Source organism: Odocoileus virginianus, chromosome 10 (genome assembly GCF_023699985.2).
Source record: "Odocoileus virginianus isolate 20LAN1187 ecotype Illinois chromosome 10, Ovbor_1.2, whole genome shotgun sequence".
Taxonomy (NCBI): Eukaryota; Metazoa; Chordata; class Mammalia; order Artiodactyla; family Cervidae; genus Odocoileus; species Odocoileus virginianus.
In genome coordinates this window covers 33,599,678-33,623,188 of record NC_069683.1, presented here as the reverse complement: position 1 = coordinate 33,623,188, position 23,511 = coordinate 33,599,678, and the positions used below count along the sequence as shown (strand labels likewise).

General features: G+C 42.6%; 1 protein-coding gene across 3 annotated transcripts in view; it reads right to left on the bottom strand.

Annotated features, from left to right (window-relative positions):
- Positions 1-21,426, bottom strand: part of SWAP70 (switching B cell complex subunit SWAP70) — a 77,164-nt gene extending 55,738 nt beyond the window's left edge. For 2 of the 3 annotated variants that reach the window (XM_020874458.2, XM_070473376.1), the window contains exon 1: positions 21,246-21,426. In XM_020874458.2, the coding sequence (XP_020730117.2) occupies positions 21,246-21,344 (99 nt within the window). In that variant the 5' untranslated portion in view covers positions 21,345-21,426. Of the gene's footprint in view, positions 1-5,624; positions 5,719-21,245 lie in introns of those variants that run through there. The other variant, XM_020874459.2, reaches the window with a different exon arrangement.
- Positions 21,427-23,511: the final 2,085 nt, after the last annotated feature.

Genomic DNA, 23,511 nt, shown 5'->3' with positions numbered 1-23,511 from the left:
TCTCCCAGCACCTGCCGCTGGGGAAAACTGTTCCAAGAGTTACCATCCTCCTCTCCCAATGGGAAAGCTGGAAAACAGATGAGGACCAAAGCCATCAGGAGGAAATAGGACTACATATTTTTGATTTGTGAAAGGACTGCCCCTGAATCACGCTAATCAGTGTTTGTAAGTTTCTTGAGAAAGTTGAATTTATCCTACTTCAAACGCCTGCTCCTCCAAAGGCCATTCTTTCAACACCCACATAATTGCTAAGCAACTTTGCTCTCATTCCTTGATTCGAAGAATAAACTATTGTTACTACAATAAAAGATCCATATCCATGCCAGACCCTCATCATTCCAGTTCCTTCATAGCTGTCTGCCAGTGCCTCTGCAGGGCCTCCGCCGACAAGAAATGACTAACTGCCCGTGTGGTTGGTTCCTGTTCAGTGGTTTGCCGTTTACCCTTTTTAAGTATTTTACTCCAACTATCGTGTAAAGAAATCAAGGATGATGAACGACTACACAGTGTTTTAACACACATCAGTGCCTAATGCTTGCCCTCCTCCCTCCCAAAGATGCAGAGATTACAGAGGCTCTCTGAAAGGAGCCTCCCCCCCAGCCGACCCCCAGTCACACGCTGTTTCCCTTTACAGGATGTGCGTAATGGGCAAAATTCAACACTGAAAAAGAGAGGGTGGAGATCCCAACGGGCTTATCTCAAGGGACACAATTATAGAACTAAAATTCATAATGGGTAATCTTTTTTTAAAGCGTGAAAATTCCTGTCTGATTAATAAAATTTTGAGCTAATGGCGAATTACCAGAAAACTCTTCCTAACAGAATGACCAATTTCCTATCCATGCTATGCCCTGCCTTAAGAGCATTGTCTTAACAGAAATCCCGCCCCTTACCACAAGGACTCATTTTCCCTTTCCTGACAATATCTTTTCGTCCTGCTTGCCACTGCTTAAGGCCTGCTTGCTTTCTCTTAAATTACCTTTATTATACTCAGCCTCAGAAATCTCAACATCATCTCTGACTCAAGTCCCTGAATGCAATCAATCACCATCCTAGCCACTTCTACCACATTCATCTTCAAGGGCTGCTTACCCACGTTCCCACCTTGTCTAAAAGTCATAAAAAGCCTACAGAAGTAAAAACCAAGGAGGTTTATGTCCCTTGGCAAGCTGGTCTCACTTTACCTATCAGCCTTATTTCTTCCCACCCTTCCGCACCAACTGTACAAAAAAAGCCAAACAAGCTTACGCAGGACACCTTAGGGGCGGGCTCAGCAGTAAAGAACCCGCCTGCAGGGCTGGAGGCTGGGGGCGGGCTCAGCAGTAAAGAACCGCCTGCAGGGCTGGAGGCTCGGGACACCTCAGGGGCGGGCTCAGCAGTAAAGAACCGCCTGCAGGGCTGGAGGCTCGGGATAAAGAACCCGCCCGCAGGGCTGGAGGCTCAGGACACCTTAGGGGCGGGCTCAGCAGTAAAGAACCCGCCTGCAGGGCTGGAGGCTGGGGGCGGGCTCAGCAGTAAAGAACCGCCTGCAGGGCTGGAGGCTCAGGACAGGACACCTTAGGGGCGGGCTCAGCAGTAAAGAACCCGCCTGCAGGGCTGGAGGCTGGGGGCGGGCTCAGCAGTAAAGAACCGCCTGCAGGGCTGGAGGCTCAGGACACCTTAGGGGCGGGCTCAGCAGTAAAGAACCGCCTGCAGGGCTGGAGGCTGGGGGCGGGCTCAGCAGTAAAGAACCCGCCTGCAGGGCTGGAGGCTCAGGACACCTTAGGGGCGGGCTCAGCAGTAAAGAACCCGCCTGCAGGGCTGGAGGCTCGGGACACCTCAGGGGCGGGCTCAGCAGTAAAGAACCGCCTGCAGGGCTGGAGGCTGGGGGCGGGCTCAGCAGTAAAGAACCGCCTGCAGGGCTGGAGGCTCAGGACACCTTAGGGGCGGGCTCAGCAGTAAAGAACCCGCCTGCAGGGCTGGAGGCTCGGGACACCTCAGGGGCGGGCTCAGCAGTAAAGAACCCGCCTGCAGGGCTGGAGGCTGGGGGCGGGCTCAGCAGTAAAGAACCGCCTGCAGGGCTGGAGGCTCAGGACACCTTAGGGGCGGGCTCAGCAGTAAAGAACCGCCTGCAGGGCTGGAGGCTCAGGACACCTTAGGGGCGGGCTCAGCAGTAAAGAACCGCCTGCAGGGCTGGAGGCTGGGGGCGGGCTCAGCAGTAAAGAACCCGCCTGCAGGGCTGGAGGCTCTGGACACCTTAGGGGCGGGCTCAGCAGTAAAGAACCGCCTGCCGGGCTGGAGGCTCGGCAGACACTCATGGTCAACCGCGGCATCCGGAAGACCCCCTGGAGAGCAAGGCTACCCACTCCAGTGTTCTTGCCGGGAAAATTCCATGGACAGAGGGGCCTGGCAGGTTACGGTCCATGGGGTCGCAAAAGAGTCGGACACAACCGAAGCGACTGAGTCCAGCACTTCAGGCAGGCCCTGTATCACCTCCAGGCCCTCCAGGCCGCTGCTGCAACCACCCCGACACCTCCGTCTCTACCTAACATAAATGCCATCCCTTTCTAAGGCCTCTGCCGCCCAAAACCAAGATGGCCTTCCCCATTCTGCAGTTCCCATGCACTCTGTATTTCTTATTTTACACTCCTGCACAAGACTTATTCTCTCCCATAAGACTAAATTTCTGAAAGGTCCATGTCTTACCCACCCTTGCATTCCCACAGTACCAAGCATGCTACTCAAAATGCAGAAGGCATTCAATAAATGCTGAACAAATTCCTTCTAAAAATTCTCCTTTGACAGTAAAACCATAATAAGTTTAACAATGATAACAATCTTAGGAAATATTCCTAACTCCTTATTTCATTGATAAAAAGACTGAGGCCTGAGACTTGTCTAAGCCACACACACTGCTGCAGGTCAGGAAGCAAGATTTAGAACTGGACACAGAACAACAGACTGGCTCCAAATAGGGAAAGGAGTACGTCAAGGCTGTATATTGTCACCCTGCTTATTTAACTTATATGCAGAGTACATCATGAGAAATGCTGGGCTGGAAGAAGCACAAGCTGGAATCAAGGTTGCAGGGAGAAATATCAATAACCTCAGATATGCAGATGACACCACCCTCATGGCAGAAAGTGAAGAAGAACTAAAGAGCCTCTTGATGAAAGTGAAAGAGGAGAGTGAAAAAACTGGCTTAAAGCTCAGCATTCAGAAAACTAAGATCATGGCATCTGGTCCTATCACTTCATGGCAAATAGATGGGGAAACAGTGACAGACTTTATTTTTTGGGGCTCCAAAATCACTGCAGATGGTGACTGCAACCATGAAATTAAAAGATGCTTGCTCCTTGGAAGAAAAGTTATGACCAACCTAGACAGCATATTAACAAGCAGAGAAATTACTTTGGCAACAAAGGTCCATCTCGTCAAAGCTGTGGTTTTTCTAGTAGCCATGTATGGATGTGAGAGTTGGACTATAAAGAAAGCTGAGTGCTGAAGAATTGATGTTTTTGAACTGTGGTGTTGGAAAAGACTCTTGAGAGTCCCTTGAACTGCAAGGAGATCCAACTAGTCCATCCTAAAGGAAATCAGTCCTGAATATTCATTGGAAGGACTGATGCTAAAGCTGAAACTCCAATACTTTGGCCACCTGATGCGAAGAGCTGACTCATTTGAAAAGACCCTGATGCTGGGAAAGATTGAAGGCAGGAGGAGAAGAGGACGACAGAGGATGAGATGGTTGGATGGCATCACCGACTCAATGGCCATGAGTTTGAGTAAACTCTGGGAGTTGGTGATGAACAGGGAGGCCTGGCATGCTGCAGTCCATGGGGTCTCAAAGAGTCGGACATGACTGAGCGACTGAACTGAACTGAACTGAACTGATGAGTAACAAATCGGAAGCAAGAACCCATCTCTCCTAACTGCCTGTCCCACAATCAAGTCCTGCTCTAGAAACGTTCTCTGTTACCTAGTCACATCATTCAAGACTCGGTCACTCTTCATGAACTCCAGGAACCCTTCACTGCCCCCTCTGTCCACTGAACTCCTATTTAGCACATATGTGAATTCTGCTTCATACACTAGCAATATCTCAAATACCTAACTGTGGCTCAGAGAGGGAGGAAACCCTGCCTAAAACTGTTCTTCCATATCCTTACAGTGACTAGCAGAGGGTTAAGGGAGGACTCAGTAGAAATATAACACTCACAGAGACACTAAGGCAAGAGAGCTAACTCAAAATCACCTGTTGCAATGCTGTCCACAGAACACAGGCCATTAAACTACACACAGCATGGGTTTCCCAGGGGGCTCAGTGGCGAAGAATCCCCCTGCCAATGCAGGAGACACAGGTTCAATCCCTGGGTCAGGAAGATCCCCTGAAGAAGGAAATGGCAAGCCACTCCAGTATTTCTGCCTGGGAAATCCCACGGACAGAGAAGCCTGGTAGGCTACAGTGCACAGGGTTGCTAAAGAGTCAGATATGATTCAGCAACTAAACAACAACAATAAACTACAGTATATGCCATTGGGTTACATTTTAAATAGACTATCTTTAAAAAGTTATTTTGGGTAGTTCACTAACTTGGCCCTCTTCAGAAATCTGAAAGAAAATACTGGTAAATCTGACCACACAAAAGTTCTTAAATTTCCCTTTAAAAAGAGACACCATGAACAAAAAAGGCTAATAGCTCCAATACTCAAATTACTCCTAGAAATTATTAAGTATGAAATAAACACCTAATTTTAAAAACAGACAACAGACATGAACAGAAAATTCACAAAAGCAGCTAATGACTAACAAATATCGGAAAAGATGCTTTACTGCAGTGGTAATCAACATAATGCACATTAAAAAAGCAACTACTTTTTCACCTGAAAAGCAACTCCTGGCATTTAAGCAGACACAGGAGAGTAAATATTGCCAACATCCAATACCAGAGAAGGTATAGAGCAAGTTTCTCCACCACTACTGACAGGTTAGACCAGATAACTCTTTGTTGGGGAGCAGGGAGAAGTGTCCTATGCACTGTAGGAAGTTTCACAGCATCCCTGGCTGAAACCACCAAAACATCTCAAATATCTGTGAGCAGTAAAGCAGTTAAATAAAGTATGACTCATCAACACAGTAAAATAGCTCATAGCCATTATAAAGAATGATGGTGTCTGTGTCTATGTGCACTGACATGGAAACATGACCCTAACACACTGATTAAGAAAACAGGTTACAAAAGCATATGAAATAGGATCCTATTTACATAAAAGAATATATATGTATATGCACATGTGTGCATGCACGTATATGCTTGTAGGCAGTAAGGGACATGGAGGAACGATAGGGAGGGACGAAGAAATGTTAAAAGGATAACCACTGCAAAGTTAACTGCTTCTGTCATTAGTGGTAGAATTCTGGGTGCTTTTATCTTTGTCTCTATACCTTAAGGTATTGTTTGAATATTCTATGTACTATCTTTAAAATGAGAAAAGGCGAAGCTTTTATATTTATGTAAACTTTAAATATATTTATGTAAAATTATTAATGTTAAATGAATTTTTAAAAATTCCAGCTAGAAAGCACCAATAAAATTATATGAAGACATCACTGTATGACTATAAAGTTGATGAAATTAACTCACTTTAGTCATCCATAAAGAACTATGCTTTGCCATGCCTCTTGAAGAAGCCACTGTGGGCAACAGTCTCCCTATTTGAGCAGCCTCCTTAGATTCCAGCCTCCCACTGGATCACAGCATAAACAAATGTCTGTAAGAAGATAATTCTTGTATAAGAAGTAAGCCTCTATCTATTTCTCCCACTACTCTGTAAACTCCTTAAAGAGAGGGGCTATAGTCTACCTATCCTGCAATACTAAAACCTAATGAAATGCCGAGAAGACAGTGTCTGATGCTTACAAATGTTTGCTAAATGAGTCCCATTTAAGAATTTTCTTTATTTATATTTTTGGTTTGGTTTCATTTAGTTTGCTTTTCTATCACCTTAATCTAGATGTGGGTTTCTTTAATGTATTTCACTAAACTACCAGCATATTCTTTCCAGAAAGAATTTTTGTTTAATTGGAATCTCTAATTCAGATAATTTTTGAAGTTTAAAAAAAAAAACTCTATACAATACCTCTATTAGTCACTAACACTCCCAGAATTAGCAGACATTACTCATCTGACCTGAGACCTAGTAAAGCAATCCAGTTTCTCTAAATTCCAGGAAAGATTTTTGAGGAAAGGACTGAAGAGAAATTAACAAGTGTATGAGATAGAACTGTACAGTAGAAGAGAGAGAAACCAGGTAGTTTAATTTAGTATGCTCTTCTCCAAAGGATCTGAAGCCATAGTGTACACTCAAGGTGATGACAAAGATCACAATCTGAGGGTTCACCTCTGCTGCCCGCCCCATCCTCTGACCACTCTGGTTCCTTGTCCCCTCTAGTCACTATAATATGGCTTCTTTCTATCCCTATCAAGGTCATGAAATTGCTTTCTCAAAAAGACTCTGTGGCAGACACAAGCTGCAGCACTCAAGAAAGGAACTGAGGCCCGGCTACAAGCAGTAGCTGAGCTTAGCTGAGCCACCAGCTACTAGTACCTCCAGGGTCCACCTCAGCCAAAGACTGAGCAAGGTGGTGACATCATTTCTCCCCGGTGTGGGCATCCCCCAAGGGGCCATCGTTGCTCCAGAGCTCCTAGGCTTTGTCAAGTCTGCGTCCTAGATTGACAGCTCCTTTTCCCAATCCTGCTTCCTCTTTTTCTCCCCCACACGTTTCTCCCCAATAACCCTTCCGCACTTCCAGCTCTGTCTCAACATCTGCTTCCTGGAGAACCCAACCTGGGTCAGATATCTTCTAAACAACTCACTCTCCCAAGTTTCTGGCAGTCTGGATCATCCTCTCCATTTAAGACTTTCTTGGTCCCATGACATACTAGCTCTACCTTTATGGGTTCACTTCCCTCACCCTATATTCTCCCATTCTGGACATTTTCCAAAGTCCAATTTTGAGCCCCTAGTTCTTAAAAAGTGCGTTAACTCTGATAACAACAAGTCACCTTAATGGCTCCCAGATCCCTTTCTAGTCCTGACCTCTCAACTGAGCTCTGATTTATATTACTAATATTAAAGATTTCCAGGCTAAATTTGTCTCAATCCAAAAAATCCAAAGGAGAGTTCATTATCTTTCTCCGCAGAAAAGGTTTCCCACCCTGATTCTGACTGTGGTACCACCATTCCCTTAACAACAAAATTATGGACTCTCCTCTTGTACTTTTTTATATAGTTTGTCCTATTTCTGGATCCAATTCAATCCCCTCCCCAGGGTCAATTCCTCTTCTCACCAACAGATCGTGCCTCTCTGTTGGTGAAAGACTAACCAGAGAAGGTGAGGCTGGGGGAACAAAGGCTTCCTGCTCTCAGCAGCCAGTCCCATTCTCCCTTCTGAGGCCCTAACAGACCCACTCATCAGGATATGACGTGGTAAACGCATCAAGCTGACGAAGTTCAATTAGAAGGCTAAGACTTGAAGATCTTGTCTGCTATTCCATATTTCACAAATGGGCAAGATGAAGCCCGGGAAGAAGAAACCTTCCAGGGTCACACACAAATAAAATGCAGAGACCGGTCTCCTGATTCCCTAAACAGTGCTGTCTCTCTCCTGACACTTTTTCCTCTGTCTCCAAGGGATTTACTTTCCAAATCTTTCACCACGAGTGTGCTTACTGAGGAGCTTCACACATTCCTTAAGGTCAACGACAACCAACTATTGCTTTCGAAGCACTCTCTGACCCAGTACCTCCAATCCTCACCACAGCTAAGTAGTTCCCTTCCTCTCTGTTTCCCAGCACTGTGTACTTTCTTTATCTCATTATATTCGCACTGTCAGTTTGCTGATTCGCTCACTTGAACGTATGGAGCTTGAAGTCTCCATGAGAGTAGGGAGCGTGTCGGTTTTGATTCCCACAGCCACCACCCCAGTCTAGCACACATCAATCTTTACAGCAGTCCCTCACTCGGTCTCCCCATGTCCAGCCTCTCACCTCATATCATCACACCCACATCTTTAGAAGAATCTCAGAACTCTCTCTGTTGTATATCTACCCTCCAAATTTTAATAACTTCCCCTCTTTACAGGATCAGTTCTAAACTACTCATTCTAACACAGTCAACAAATACACATTAATCATTTATTCTGTACAAGAACAAAATCATCTAAAATGTATTCCCACCTCCCTTTAAATCCTGATTTTCCACCATGCCTACTCAAAGTATTTCCTTATCGCTCACAATACTGCAAGTTTCAGCTCTTGCTCTCATGCACTGTGCCACCACCATAACTGCCATCTTTCTCTCACTATACTGGACAAGATCTGCCCCACTCCCTCCAGAAGCAGCTGACAGTCTCTCTCTTCCATGAAATGTTTTCTGTCTACAACTGTGTACATCTTTTTCTCTATTTCTTTTAAACTCCTACAGCAGCTCCATCTGAAACAGAATGCAAACTACAAATGGAATTTAAAAGTTTTAGTAGCTACATTTTTAAAATGTAAAAAAATGCAAAAGGTAAAAAAAAAGGTAAAATTAAATTTACTAATATATCCAAAATATTGTAACTACAACATGTAATCAATGTTTTTAAGCCTTTTAAAGAGATATCTTACATTACTGTACTAAGTCTCTGAAATCCAGTGTATATTTTATATTTACCGCACTTCTCAATTGGGACTAGCTGCTTTTTCAATGCTCAATAGCCAAATGTGGTTAACAGCTAATGTACTGGACATCATATTCCATAGTTCTCATTTCCCACACTTGTAGAACTGGCTTATATATTAACTTGTTGTAGTCATTTCATGTATTGTCTTCTTTACTAAACCACATGCTTCTCAATGTAAGGGGCAATGTTGTATAATTTTTACTTCCCCAGAGTCCAAGCAAAAGGTATAGATTAAAACCTTCAAATTTATATGCTGCTTTGTAGACTAGTTTTCTTCAACATCAGTGTGTGGTTAGAAATAGTTGGCTAGTAAATGTCCTGTTGTCACACATAAAGGCTGTGAGCTTCATCTATTCAGTCAAGTATGTTGTTTAAATGTCTTCTTATTCCCATTGAACAGATCCCAGGTGGCACAGTGGTAAAGAATCCACCTGCCAATGCAGGAGACTCAGGTTCGATCTCTGGGTCAGGAAGATCCCTTGGAGTAGGAAATGGCAACCCACTCCAGTATTCTTGCCGGGACAATTGCAAGGACAGAGGAGCCTAGCAGGCTATAGTATACAGGGTCGCAAAGAGTTGGACAGGACTGAGCACACATACACTTAAAATACAATGAGCAAAGCAAATTCCCCAAAATCATCCCAGTGAAGAACTTCAGAATTTCAACTAGTCTGATCTACTAACACCCTGGTGGTCCACTGCACGCATTCATGAGTGCTCAGTCATCTCCGACTCTTTGCAATGCCATGGGCTGTAGCCCACCAGGCTCCTCTGTCCACGCAATTTTCCCAGCAAGAATACTGGAGTGGATTGCCATTTCGTACTGCAGGGGATATTCCCAACCCAAAGAGCGAACCTGAGTCTCCTGTATCTTCTGCACTGGCAGGCGGATTCTTTACCAATGTGCCACTTGGGAAGCCGGTGTCCCATTATCTAACAGTATCTTCTCAAATCATCACTGAAGGGAGTCACGAGAGTTAAGTCAGTTGCCCACCAGCTCCTGCTCTCACTCCAAGGAAACAGCACCTGGCCGAGACATCAAATATCTTATGAACTAAAAGAACTGATGGAGATGTGCCGCCTGGTAAGGTAGACAGTGCTCCATCCTCCCAGAGCTGCCTATCCAGTGAAAAATAATACCCTCAACGTTGTCCACCTGGCAGAACAGCTTTCATCCTAACCGCTGCACTTCTGGTTGGTACCAGGGCCACGTAATAACACTCTCCTGGTAGTTGTAAAGCTAATAATTCCTAAAGAAGCAAAAGGTAGAGAAGACAGAGAAGAACCTTGAGATGAAAAAATTAGTTTTTCCAATAGTGCAGAAATCTCTTCCTAACTGTAAGATCTCCTTACATAAAATCTGACTATATGCAGATTTACTCCCAAATGTTTTTCCACAATTAAAACCCTAATCTCTGAAAACAGCAGTCCATGGGGTTGCAAAGAGCCAGATACAACTTAGCAACTAAAAACAGCAAACAGCAGTTTCAAGTAGACACAGATTGGGGTTAAAAAAAAAAAAAAAAAGAAGGAATCTGAAGGTAGAATGAGAAGTAAATAAAGCAGAGAGCAGAGCAGAAAAACAGATTCATGAAATGAAGCCTTGGGGAACATAAAGGAAACTGAGCCAAAGGCTCAGGACGGGAACAGGGACACACGTCAGAGGAACTGAGAAAAGCTGGGAGTATCTGGATTCCAATGCGCTAACAGTCATGGAGGGATTACAGCAGCCCTCCTACTGGGGGAAAATGAGAGGGCAAACTGTGTAAGTGAGAAAAGGTCATTCAAAGCCTCTTCCGTCTCTAGCTTCCAGTTACTATGTACCTGTGGGACTGCGGAAAGACCCCAAAGGAAATACAAAATGGGGACCAGGAAGGTTAAGAGTCACTGAGTCATAAGATTAGAAATGCGCTGGCTATTAAGATGGAAGGTCACACTTAAAAAAATACCTCACAGACTGCATACTATCCTCGATAAAGCAAAAGCTTACATGTATTCCAATAAAACAAAAACTTCCAATCTTACTGAAAAGTTTCTAGCAAGTGGAAAAAGGAAATAATCTAAAATCCATTATTACCATTTTAAGATTTTGACATGTCTCTTACAAGCTCTTTATTTGGAAAGCTGTCTTTATTGTTTCATTTTGGTGAGATACAAAAAAATATTTACAGACTTTCACAGGCTCACTCATGAGTCATGCCCTGGTCCTCTAAATGGGGATTTTTTTTTTTTTTTAATTAGATTTTTAGAACAGAAACAGCTTTAACCACAGGGGTTAACAGAAACATAACACTAAAGATTAGAGAGGGAATACTTACACATGCCAAATTCACAAGAATTAACCAAATCTTTTACATTGTGTTTCACACAATGAAAGCTCTTTACTGCAACTTGCTTTCTTTATATTTTCAACAGATTGCTGGCCTGGCTCAATTACTTCTGAAACTAGCAAGATTAAAATTTGTTGAGTCTAAGTGCCTACATGGGAACAAAACACATGACATTATTCACAAGAAATGCAAACAACTGCACGGCCAAAATTTAAAAACATTTAGTTGAAAATCTATCATTGAGAAATGAATAAAGATTCAAAGTATTCATGTTGCTCCTCAAAGTGTTTTCATTTAGATTCTCACTAGTTGTGAGCTCTTTTGCCCCAAAAGGGCACAATTTAAAACAAAACAAAATCCTGTGTTTCTAAAAACAACAGGATAAAAGTGCAGAGACAATAAGCTTATTTCAAGATATTTTCAGCACTGACAGGTAATTCACACTGCAACCATAATTATAAAGTAAAATCATAATAGACACTGCAAAAATACCACTAGATTTTACTATAATTAAGAAAACAACATTTACTAATAACAGTAAAAGTTATAACTTTAAGGAACTTTTTTTACTGAAGTATAGTTGATTTATAATGTTCTGCTAGTTTCAGGTGTTCAGCAAAGTAATCCAGGTACACATATATGTGGAGGGGGGTGTACATATATTCTTTTTCAGATTTTTTTCTCTTATAGATTACTACAAAGTACTGAGTATAGTTCCCTGTGCTATACAGAAGGTCCTTGTTAGTTATCTGTCTTCAATATAGTAGTATATAGATGTTAATTCCAAACTCCTAATTTATCCTTTCCTCCCCCCTTCCCCTTTGGCAACCATAAATTTGTTTGCAATGTGGAAATTTATTTCCTATGGATATTATTTCATTCTTCTTTATGTCTAGGTAATATTCCATTGTGATACATATATATATATATATATATCTTCTTTATCCATTCATTGTAAATAGTGCTTCAGTGAACACTGAGATGCATGTATCTCTTTTAATTATAGCTTTCTCCAGATAAATGCCCAGGTGTGAGATTGTTGGATATGGCAATTCTATTTTTAGTTTTTTAATGAACCTCTATACTGTTCTGCATAGTGGCTGCACCAATTTACATTCCCACCACCAGTGTAGGAGAGTTCAATTTTAAGGTACATTTAGATTTCTAGAAGGAATATTAAAAAAAATCAGTAACAATGGTTACCTTGAGGGTAGATAACTAGCGTGGGCCAGGGTATAGATGATACTTTTCACTGTCCTAAATGCTCTTTTGAAAATTATGAATTTTACACCATGTATATATAGGAGCTACTCAAAAAGGGTTTTTTTGGTTTACATTTTTTAAATGATAGGCTTCATCTTTTCATCTTCTTAGCATTGCATGTATTAGAATTCCAAGAATCTCCACTAAGTAACACTGGAGATTTAGTATCTTTCTGCAAGACCATTGAAATTCTAAGTCATCTGAAGATATTTTTTAAATATCAGTGGAGTGCTCTGCTGGGGTCCAGTGGTTAAGAGTCGGCCTGCAATGCAGGGGATACTGGTTCCATCCCTGATCTGGGAAGACCCCACACGCTGCACAGCAACTCAGCCTGTTCACCACAACTACTGAGTCTGTACTGCAGAGCCCGACAGCTGCAGCGACTAAAGCCTGGGCACCCCCAGAACCCATGCTCTGCAAGAAGAAAAGCTACCGCGATGAGAAGCCTGTGCACCGCAACAGGGGGGTAGCCCCTGCTCGCTGCAACCAGAGAAAACCCACGCTCAGCATCAAAGACCCAGCACAGCCATAAATACATAAGTTCAATTAAACACCAGTGGAGAGGAAAATAATTGCTGCCTCTCCTTCGAATAATATGCCCAATATCTTTTTCCCTCATGATTTTTAGAAATTTACATAACCTAAAAGTAACAATGTCTGCTTCAGATGCCACATTAATAAAGTTTCCTAAAATACAGTATCTACACACAAATGTCCCTCCTTAAAAAACAACAACAGACAAAAGAAGAGCACAATCAAAACCAAGGGAAAAACTGGTGAAAAAAATTTCTGAAACATTAAGCTCAATAATGTTTACTCAGCCACCTGTATGTATAGATCTTCCTATACAGAAAAATTTCCATCAAAATCTCTCTGTTTTTAACCTCTCATCAGTTATCACAGACTATACTAAAATTGCATACAATAAACTACAATTTGTTCTAAGGAAGGACTGTTCATGAATACAAGTATAAAAGCAAGTAAAGAATGTGTTTCTGAGATTTCTTTCCCACCATTAGTCTACTGCTATCTACTTTCACAGCTGAAAAGCAGATCTCTACACAATCAGAACAAGCTTAACTTACAACGGTAACTTAGTTTAGTATCCCTCTGTATTCCAGCCTGAAAAAGACTGCAAACCAACGACAATTTTAAAAATGAGTTGCCTTGCAACACTGCAATTACAAATCAAGCTAATATAACTGATGACTTCTACAGGGGTACATAGGCTGACTATGGAGGTGAAGATATATACAGGTACAACTCAGGTGGGGAGCCAGAAATGCCACAACTGGAGCCAAAGAGTCACCTGCAGAGGGTGCAGAGATTGCCAGCAAGAAGCTAGAGGGATAACAGGAAGTGGTGGGAGGAAGACGGAAAAAGACTCAAGGTAAGGAATGAGGCAGAGTTGGTTCCCTATTTGTGGGAGGGCGTGAAGGCATGGAGGGGGTGGGGTGGGTTTAACAAGAAACATCACTGTGACTAGAGGACCACTCAACATCTGCTTCTATAGTAGCTTATGTAAGTCCAAGTAGTTTCTAAATTCTTTCTATATTTTTATCTTATTGATAAGTTTAATGAAACTATGTTTGCCTCAACAAATATCTTTCTTAAGTTAATTTTTTTTAGATTTTAAGTTTCAAAATTTCTACAGATAGTAATTTTTATTTTACTCAAAAGCAGACTATTATTTAACAGTAAAATTTAGGTGTCAAAAATAAGCTTTTTGACTTGAGGCTGTCAACAGGGAGAGGATGTGGGAGACGGATAGATTGGGAGTTCATGATTAGCAGACACAAAGTATTATATATAGGACAGATAAACAGTAAGGCCCTACTGTCCAGAGAACTATATTCAATATCCTGTGATAAACCATAATAGAAAAGAATATGAAAAAGAAGGTGTGTGTGTGTGTGTGTGTGTGTGTGTGTGTGTGTATACACATATGTATATGTATAACTGAATTACTTTGGTGTACACAGAAATTAAAACATTTTAAATCAACTATACTTCAATAAAGTAAATTTTTTAAAACTTAAAATTTTTTTTAAAAATTAGTTTTTGAGAAAATAATAATAAATGAAACAACTGACAAAGGATTAATTTCCAAAATATACAAGCAGCTCATCCAACTCAATGCCAGAAAAACATACAATCCAATCAAAAAGAGGGGAAAAGACTTAAACAGACATTTCTCCAAAAAAGACAAAAAGATGGCTAACACACACATGAAAAGATGCTCAGCATTGCTCATTATCAGAGAAATGCAAATCAAAACTACAATGAGATATCACCTCACACCAGTCAGAATGGCCATCATCAAAAAGTCTACAAACAATAAATGTTGTAGAGGGTATGGAGAAAAGGGAATGCTCTTGCACTGTTTGTGGGAATGTAAATTGATATAGCCACTATGGAAGATGGTATGGAGATTTCTTTAAAAACTAGGAATAAAACCACCATATGACCCAGCAATCCCACTCCTATATACCCATTCCTATATACTCCTCATATACCCTGAGGAAACCAAAATGGAAAAAGACACATGTATCCCATTGTTCATTGCAGCACTATTTACAATAGCTAGAACATGGAAGCAACCTGTTCATCGACAGATGAATGGATAAAGAAGTTGTGGTACATATACACATTGGAATATTACTCAGCCATAAAAAGGAATACATTTGAGTCAATTCTGATGAGGGTGATGAATCTAGAAGCTATCATACAGAGTGAAGTAAGTCAGAAAGAGAAAGATAAATATCATATTCTAATGCATATATACAGAATCTAGAAAAATGGTACTAAGAATTTATTTACAGGGCAGCAATGGAGAAACAGACCTAGGGAATAGACTTATGGACACGGGGAGAGGGGAGGAGAAGGTGAGATGTATGGAAAGAGTTAACATGAAAACTTACATTACCATATGTAAAATACATAGCCAACAGGAATTTGCTGCCTGGCTCAGGAAACTCAAACAGGGGCTCTGTATCAATCTAGAGGGGTGGGATGGTGGGGGAGATGGAAGGGAGGTTAAAAAGGGAGAGGATATATGTATACCTATGGATGATTCATGTTGAGGTTTGACAGAAAACAACAAAATTCTGTAAAGCAATTACCCTTCAATAAAAAAATAAATTAAAAAAAAATAAGCTTTTTGTACTAAACTGGGGTCCCTCAAGTAAAACACTTATTAATTATAGCAGAGACCCAAACACATTTATCTAAATGAGAACTATACTACAAAGTAATCTCCTTAGAAGTAAAAGATGACTTTATTCCCAAGATAATGCCAATACTCCAAACTTTTCACAACTCAGGCTTCCTGGTGGCTCAGTGGTAGAGAGTCCACCTGCCAATGCAGGAGACACGGGTTCGATCCCTGATTCAGGAAGAGCCCACATGCCGCACAGCAGCTAAGCCCAAGCGCCACAATTACTGAGCCCGGGCCCTAGAGCCCCAGGGCCACTACTACTGAAGTCCACACCCCCTAGGGCCTGTGCTCCACAACACGGGAAACCACTGCAATGAGAAGCCTGCACGCCGTAATGAAGAGCAGCCCCCACTCGCCGCAACCAGAGAAAAGCCCACATGGGAACGAAGACCCAGAACAGTCAAAGATAAATACATAAAATTATTTTTAAAAAAGAAGGAAAACTTCACAACTTCCCTTCAGAAAAGAAGAAATATGTAGTTTATGACCTACAGCTGGGAAAAATCAGTCATTATTTTACAATCTCCAAATATATATACATAATAATAAATTCTCAAAGATAACAGACTACGTCTTCTTTGAAAAATCCCTTCTCCCTCAGCATCAATGTTGTCCCAAAGTGGTCCTTACATCTCACTTCTGGTCCCCTGGCTTCTTTTCTTCCATCTACTCTAGCCGCTCTCCAAGGCCATGGTTGAATTTCTCTCCTCTTCCCATGCTTCAACTACTAGATCTGTACCAGCAGCCCCGCACTTCTCCAAGAACATCACCTCCAGCTAAACATCCAGCCATCAAGGACCTCAAAAACTCTTTCTTGTCTTACATTTAGATCTTTAATCCATTTTGAGTTTATTTTTGTGTATGGTGTTAGAAACTATAAGACTCCTAGAGGAGAACATAGGCAAAACTCTCTCCGACATAAATCACAGCAGGATCCTCTATGACCCACATCCCAGAATTTCAGAAATAAAAGCAAAAATAAACAAATGGGACCTAATGAAACTTAAAAGCTTTTGCACAACAAAGGAAACTATAAGCAAGGTGAAAAGACAGCCCTCAGATTGGGAGAAAATAATAGCAAATGAAGCAACAGACAAAGGATTAATCTCAAAAATATACAAGCAACTCCTGAAGCTCAGTTCCAGAAAAATAAATGACCCAATCAAAAAATGGGCCAAAGAACTCAACAGACATTTCTCCAAGGAAGACATACAGATGGCTAACAAACACATGAAAAGATGCTCAACATCACTCATTATCAGAGAAATGCAAATCAAAACCACAATGAGGTACCATTACACGCCAGTCAGGATGGCTGCTATCCAAAAGTCTACAAGCAATAAATGCTGGAGAGGATGTGGAGAAAAGGGAACCCTCTTACACTGTTGGTGGGAATGCAAATTAGTACAGCCACTATGGAAAACAGTGTGGAGATTTCTTAAAAAGCTGGAAATAGAACTGCCATATGACCCAGCAATCCCACTTCTGGGCATATACACCAAGGAAACCAGATCTGAAAGAGCCACATGCACCCCAATGTTCATCGCAGCACTGTTTATAATAGCCAGGACATGGAACCAACCCAGATGCCCATCAGCAGACGAATGGATGAGGAAGCTGTGGTACATATACACCATGGAATACTACTCAGCCATTAAAAAGAATTCATTTGAATCAGTTCTAATGAGATGGATGAAACTGGAGCCCATTATACAGAGCGAAGTAAGCCAGAAAGATAAAGAACATTACAGTATACTAACGCATATATATGGACTTTAGAAAGATGGTAACGATAACCCTATATGCAAAACAGAAAAAGAGACTCAGATGTATGGAACAGACTTGTGGACTGTGGGAGAAGGAGAGGGTGGGATGTTTCAGGAGAACAGCATTGAAACATGTATATTATCTAGGGTGAAATGGATAACCAGCTCAGGTTGGGTACATGAGACAAGTGCTCGGGCCTGGTGCACTGGGAAGACCCAGAGGGATTGGGTGGAGAGGGAGGTGGGAGGGGGGACTGGGATGGGGAATACATGTAAATCCATGGCTAATTCATATCAATGTATAACAAAAACTACTGTAATGATGTAAAGTAATTAGCCTCCAACTAATAAAAATTTAAAAAAAAAAAAAAAAAAAACTCTTTCTTCTACCTACACACAAACACACTCATATCCTACACTCCAATCAAAATAAGTCACACAGAAGTCTCTATACATAAATGCCTGATGAATTTCTGTGGCCTGCAGTAGTTCATATGGATCCCTTAGAGCTAAAAGCAGTCAATAGATATCCATTGAAAGAATAAATAAATAAATGAATTAATGTTGTTGTTGTTTAGCTGCCAAGTCATGTCTGATTCTTTTGTGACCCCATGGACTGTAGCCCACCAGACTCCTCTGTCCATGGGATTTCCCAGGCAAGAATACTGGAGTGGATTGCCATTTCCTTCTTCAGGGGATTGAACCCTGTCTCCTGCATTGGCAGGCAGATTCTTTACCACTGAGTCACCAGGCTATCTGCCGAATGAATTAATAGAATGGGCTTGATTCTCCCCCATTCCACCTAATCACACCCTAGCTTTCTTCAGAGGTCACGTCAAAGTTTTTCTTCATGAAGTAATTTCACCAGTAAAAACTACTGGTCTCTTCCTCTAAAATCTCATGGCCTCTTATCTTCTATCACATTCAGCATCTTCCTCTCAATAGTATTTCTGTAGTTCTTATCTCTGTCACCAGATCTTTTTTTTTTTTCAGATCTTACATTTTTTAAGGATAGGGTAACCCTCTGAGTAATATAATCTACATATATACCCGGAAAGACAGAGAGAGAGATTTCCCTAATGGCTGCCTAAGTTTTTAGTTTGCCTACCAAAATATAAACTCTTTAAAAGAAAAGACTGATGTTTCTTTCTCCTCCACCTGCGCTATCCATATTACCCTTAGAATTAGCCACAGTATCTAATAACACATGAAATGTCACCACTCACGTCAAAAACTGTGAAGGTAGTTCAAAAAGATAAGCGTCAAAGGTATTTTAGAATGCCCATACAGTTTTCCAAAGTGATAAATTTTAACCTCATTTTGGATGTGTAATTTTTTTCTATTTAATAAATCAATTCTATATGTCCTCCAAGATATAACTCTTAAAGAGCCTAAAAATACTAGTTTTTTAATGACATTACCATGATACCTTACACAGAGTATACACAAATGTCATTTAAAAACAAATGAATGAACAAATTCAGGCAAAAATTCTTCCTAGCCAATGGATAACTGATTCTTTTGCGACCCCATGGACTGTAGCCCACCAGAGTCAACCTACAGAGTCAAAACTCCAAAAAGGAGAGAACTAAATAGCAATTTTCTAATATTTCCAATTCCAGACACATTGGCAAGATGAACAGAACTGAATCGAACACCAAATCTCTCAGTTAAGCTGACAAAGCAACAAAATACAACTGCACATTTGCATTATCAACATCTTGTGGGTAAAAGCTATGAACCGGGATTTACTTCCTGCCTAGGCTTCCCATGTGGCACCAGGGGTTAAGAACTTGACCTGCCAATTCAGCAGATGTAATAAAAGTGGGTTCCATTCCTGGACTGGGAAGATTCCCTGGAGGAGGGCATGGCAACCTAGTCCAGTATTCTTGCCTGGAGAATCCCACGGAGAGAGGGGCTGTAGCCTATCGGGCTACAGTCCATGAGGTCAAGAGCCAACATGATGGAAGTGACTTAGCATACACACACACCAAGTCTGCAGTCAAGAATCCTCCAGACACCTTTTCCATAAGTAACCACAAAGACAAGGCTGAATGGTATGCAACAAAAGTAATAGGAAACATTTCATTAATGCCATCAACTGGAAGACAAAAAAATGAAAACAATAGTGGAAACAAACAGAAACCAAATAGTAAAATGCTAGCCCTAAACTGAACCACATCAATAGTTAAACGTAATTGGTCCGTACACACCAATTTAATTACAGATTATCAAAATGGATTAAAAAACCAAGAACCAACTACATGTCATCTAAAGAAACTCACTTTAAACATGGTGGTATAGGTAAATTGAAAGCAAAAACAGTGAAGAGTAAAATTCAACTCTGTTCATAACTACCAAAAACTGGAAATAACACAAATATTCTTCAAGAGTGAACGCCTTAACCATGGTATATCCATACAGTGGAATACGGCTTAGCAACAAAAAGAATTATTGATACAACAACATAAGTGAATCTCAAAGGCATATATGCTAAATAAAAGAAGCCAATGTCAAAAGGTGACATACTCTATGACTCCATTTTTATGACACGGTGGAAAAGACAAAACTATAGCAATTAAGAACAGATCATTGATTGCCAGCAGTTAGGGAAGAGGGAGAAGCATGAAGGAAATTTTGGGGATGATGTAACTGACAGAAACCCAATTTTAGTAGTAGTTATACAAATCCAGCCCACTCCAGTACTCTTGCCTGGAAAATCCCATGGACAGAGGAGTCTGGTGGGCTACAGTCCATGGGGTCACAAAGAGTCAGACACAACTGAGCGACTCCACCACCACCATGTATTTTTAAAACCCAGAACCATCCACCAAGAGTTAGTTTTACTCTGCTAATTTTAAAAATTTATTCAAATAAAGATTAACTGGATGATCTCCATGAATTGTTCCAGACTATGATTTTGTGTATAAGAAAAAAAGAGTAGGGTGAAAGGAAAACAGGCAGAATGCTAAGTCCTACTGGCACAAAAGCCACTAGTCATAAGAACCTCTTGATGACTGCACAAAATATACAGAGCAAACTCAATCTTCAGAAATTCACTCCCAGAAGAGGCTAAGATAACGAGACATTCATATCCAAAATGTGTATATTTTTAAATGCCTATGAATGGTTCTTCTTGTCTGTTTCCATACTTTTTAACTTGCAAGAAGCTGCCAATTTCTCCTGGCCAAGTGCCACTTGCCCTGCTTGGGGTTACTCAATTTACAAGCGTTCCTTTATTCATACCTTACTCTCTCTTAATGATGGGGTCTTTGGCAGTCGCAATAAAGATTTTGTAGGGTGCCAGATAGAGCGCCTCACCCGGAAACTAAGTTCCTGCGGGACACGGCACACCCTGGACTCGGCACACTCCGGACTCGATCCAGACTTGAGGACGCCAGGTCTTCCTCACTAATCGGAAAGCGTCCCCCATTGCCACAGCGCCCCAAAAGGGGAGGCCGCCGAGGGCCGGGCGCTGGCGCACTTCTCCCTCCCTTCTCGGAACTGCCCGGTTGCCAGCGGTGCGGCTGGCCGTTTTGAGGACTGCCCCGGTGCGGAGCGTGCGCCTTGAAGGGCTCTGCCCAGTCACCTTGGGCAAGCCCCTTCCTCTCCCAGAGTAAGGAGGAAACTTTGGATTAGTTTCCTAGGGAGCTTCCCACCGCCCTCGCGGAGTCTGAAACTTTCCCGGCCTCCTGCGCCAACAGGGAGCCGAGCTCGCCGCTCAGGGTCCCCTCCCCCGCGGTCCCCTACTCAAGGTGAGCCCTGGGGAAACTAACGCAAAACAAGGAGGAGGCAAAAAAATGCCAAATGCCGGTCTCTGCCCCCTCCACCCCAAGCAGGCCGCTCGGCCACATTCTGGCCTGCCACTCCCTGTGGTCACCCTCCGCCTGCCCGCTTCCACCCGGGGATAGTAGAGCGCGCCTGGGAGGGGCGAATGGGGGTCCGGGAGAGGGTGTGCCCACCTTGAGTTGGGATTTGGAGACCTTGCCACTGTGGTCCAGGTCGAGCGCAGTGAAAGCATGCCAGATGCCCTTGAGCAGCTCATCCTTCAAGCTCCCCATGGCTGCGGCGCTGCTCCTCCGGCTGTCGCGACTGCCCCGCCAGCCACTCGGTGCGTCTGACGCCCCTCTGCCTCTGCCTCCCCTGCCGGCCGAGCGGTCACGTGACCTCGCCGGGCCCCGCCCCGCAAGGCCCCGCCCACTCGGCGCCCGCGGGGGAACCGCGCTCCGCAGGGGGGCCACGGAGTCGCGTGGTCTGCCTATCCATGCGGGTGTGGACGCCCGGCCTTGTTTCCGGGCTAGGAAGACAGACGACACCACGCACTCCCCTAGTGCTTCCAAAACCAGGTCAGGCCACTTTCGGTACTTGCATATCTTCCAAACAAGAGCCCCTATCCCGCGGAAAAATATGCGAGTAGAGGTGAGCAGCCCCCTCGGCTTCAGTACGCGTCCCGCAGCGAAAAGGGAGCCCTGGTCCAGACCCGAGAAAGGGCTCACAGTCCGAGGAGGCCAGACAAGATCCCCAAAAATTCCCGGGCAGGGGCTCAAATGCTGGCACAGGTCCTAGTGGGAGAGGACATAGAGCCGGAGGGGAAGCAGGGAAGGACCTCCAGGGAAATTGGTTCATTCATTTCGGAAACCGTTTCTTGGCGTCTACTGTGTAGTGGACTCTGGGGGCTCAGAGTCGAGGTTTAAGGTGGGTTTAGAAGTCAGAGGGTCAGGCAACATTTTCTTTCTAACTCTCAGCTGTTTAGGGTCAGTTCACAACTTAGGATTTGACGTGCTGTTTCCTGATATTTCTGTGCTTGTATAATATGAGATCTGGAAGGACCCCAGCAAATCTCTCCACCCATCTTACGAATCAGAATGGGTGGACCATTTAAAAGAACCTATCCATGCCCAGAAGAATGTCCTCCTCTTTGTAGATGTTCATTTGATATCTGTTAACAGTGATCACTTCAGCTCTTTGGGCTTCAAATTTTCCACATATGAAATGAGCATGGTTGCTCCAGATGTTCTGCTAGTGTTAACATCCTAAGACTATAACTACTGCTGGCTGACTCCAGTCTGATTAAGTCACCAGGCACAGTGCCCTGCATCTCCAATCCAAGACCAAATCTGGACAAAAAGGAGAGAAAGACAATTACCAAGAATTTTCAAAGGGAAATGGTTCTCAGATGGTTTTGTTTTCCTCTTTTATGTTCCTAAATGCATGTATATGCACTTTGTTAAAAGGAAAAGGGCATCATAAGCAAGGGGGATTTGGAGAGCGCAGAAAAGGAAGGAGCTACTTCAGTGAGCTTGAGGCCAAAGGGAACTTGGTGGAGCAGAGGAAGGGATAACCCTGTTGAAGGGAAGAGGCAGAAGCAGAGGGACTGTCAGTCTCTCACTGGCGGGCCCTCGAGTCCCTGCTTCTCCATTTGTCAGGATTTTGCTTTCTCTGCTAGAATCCAGTCTCCATCAGTGATCTTCCCTACTCCAGTCAAGTCTTCCAGTCAACAAAAACACATGATTTAACCTCTAATTTCTTCACACAACTCAGCTTTCCCTGGGTAGTGACAAAAAAAAGAAACCCTCCTAATTCTCAAGGTTCAGATTAACCACTAGATGACACTCCTCCTTCTCTCTCTGTATCTGGAAGCACCAGAAAGATGTTTCAAAGTTTTTGCTGGGGTGTGGGGCGTCACACGACCAGCACATTATGAACTTTCAAATTCTGACTTCTTCCACAATCCCCAGTCTCATAATCTGAACAAATTTTAAAGCAAAATAATGTCACAGGAACTGTGCTTTGGAACCTAGCAAATTATATCTACTGCTGCATCACCAGTTAACCCAAAAGTAGGCAGTTTAAAACAGTAATAAACATAATCTCATATTTTCATCGATTCCTGGAATTTAGAAGCCATTTAGTCCTATAGTTCTGACTTGAGGACTCTTGAGAGGTTTCAGTCAGAATATGGGACTGTAGTCATCTGAAGGGGAGGCTGGTGCTGTAAAAATTACTTGCACATTGTTTCACCCACATGGATGTGTTCACAAAAGATCTCAGTTCCTCCCTATATGAGTTTGCCTATGGCTATTTGGATGTCCTCACAACATGTCAGCTGGCTTTTCCCAGAGCAGGTGATCCAAGAAAAAGGTGGAAGCTGTAATATCTTTTATGATCCTGCCTCAAAAGTCACATATCATCACTGTAATATTCTACTGATTACTCAGGTCAGACCTA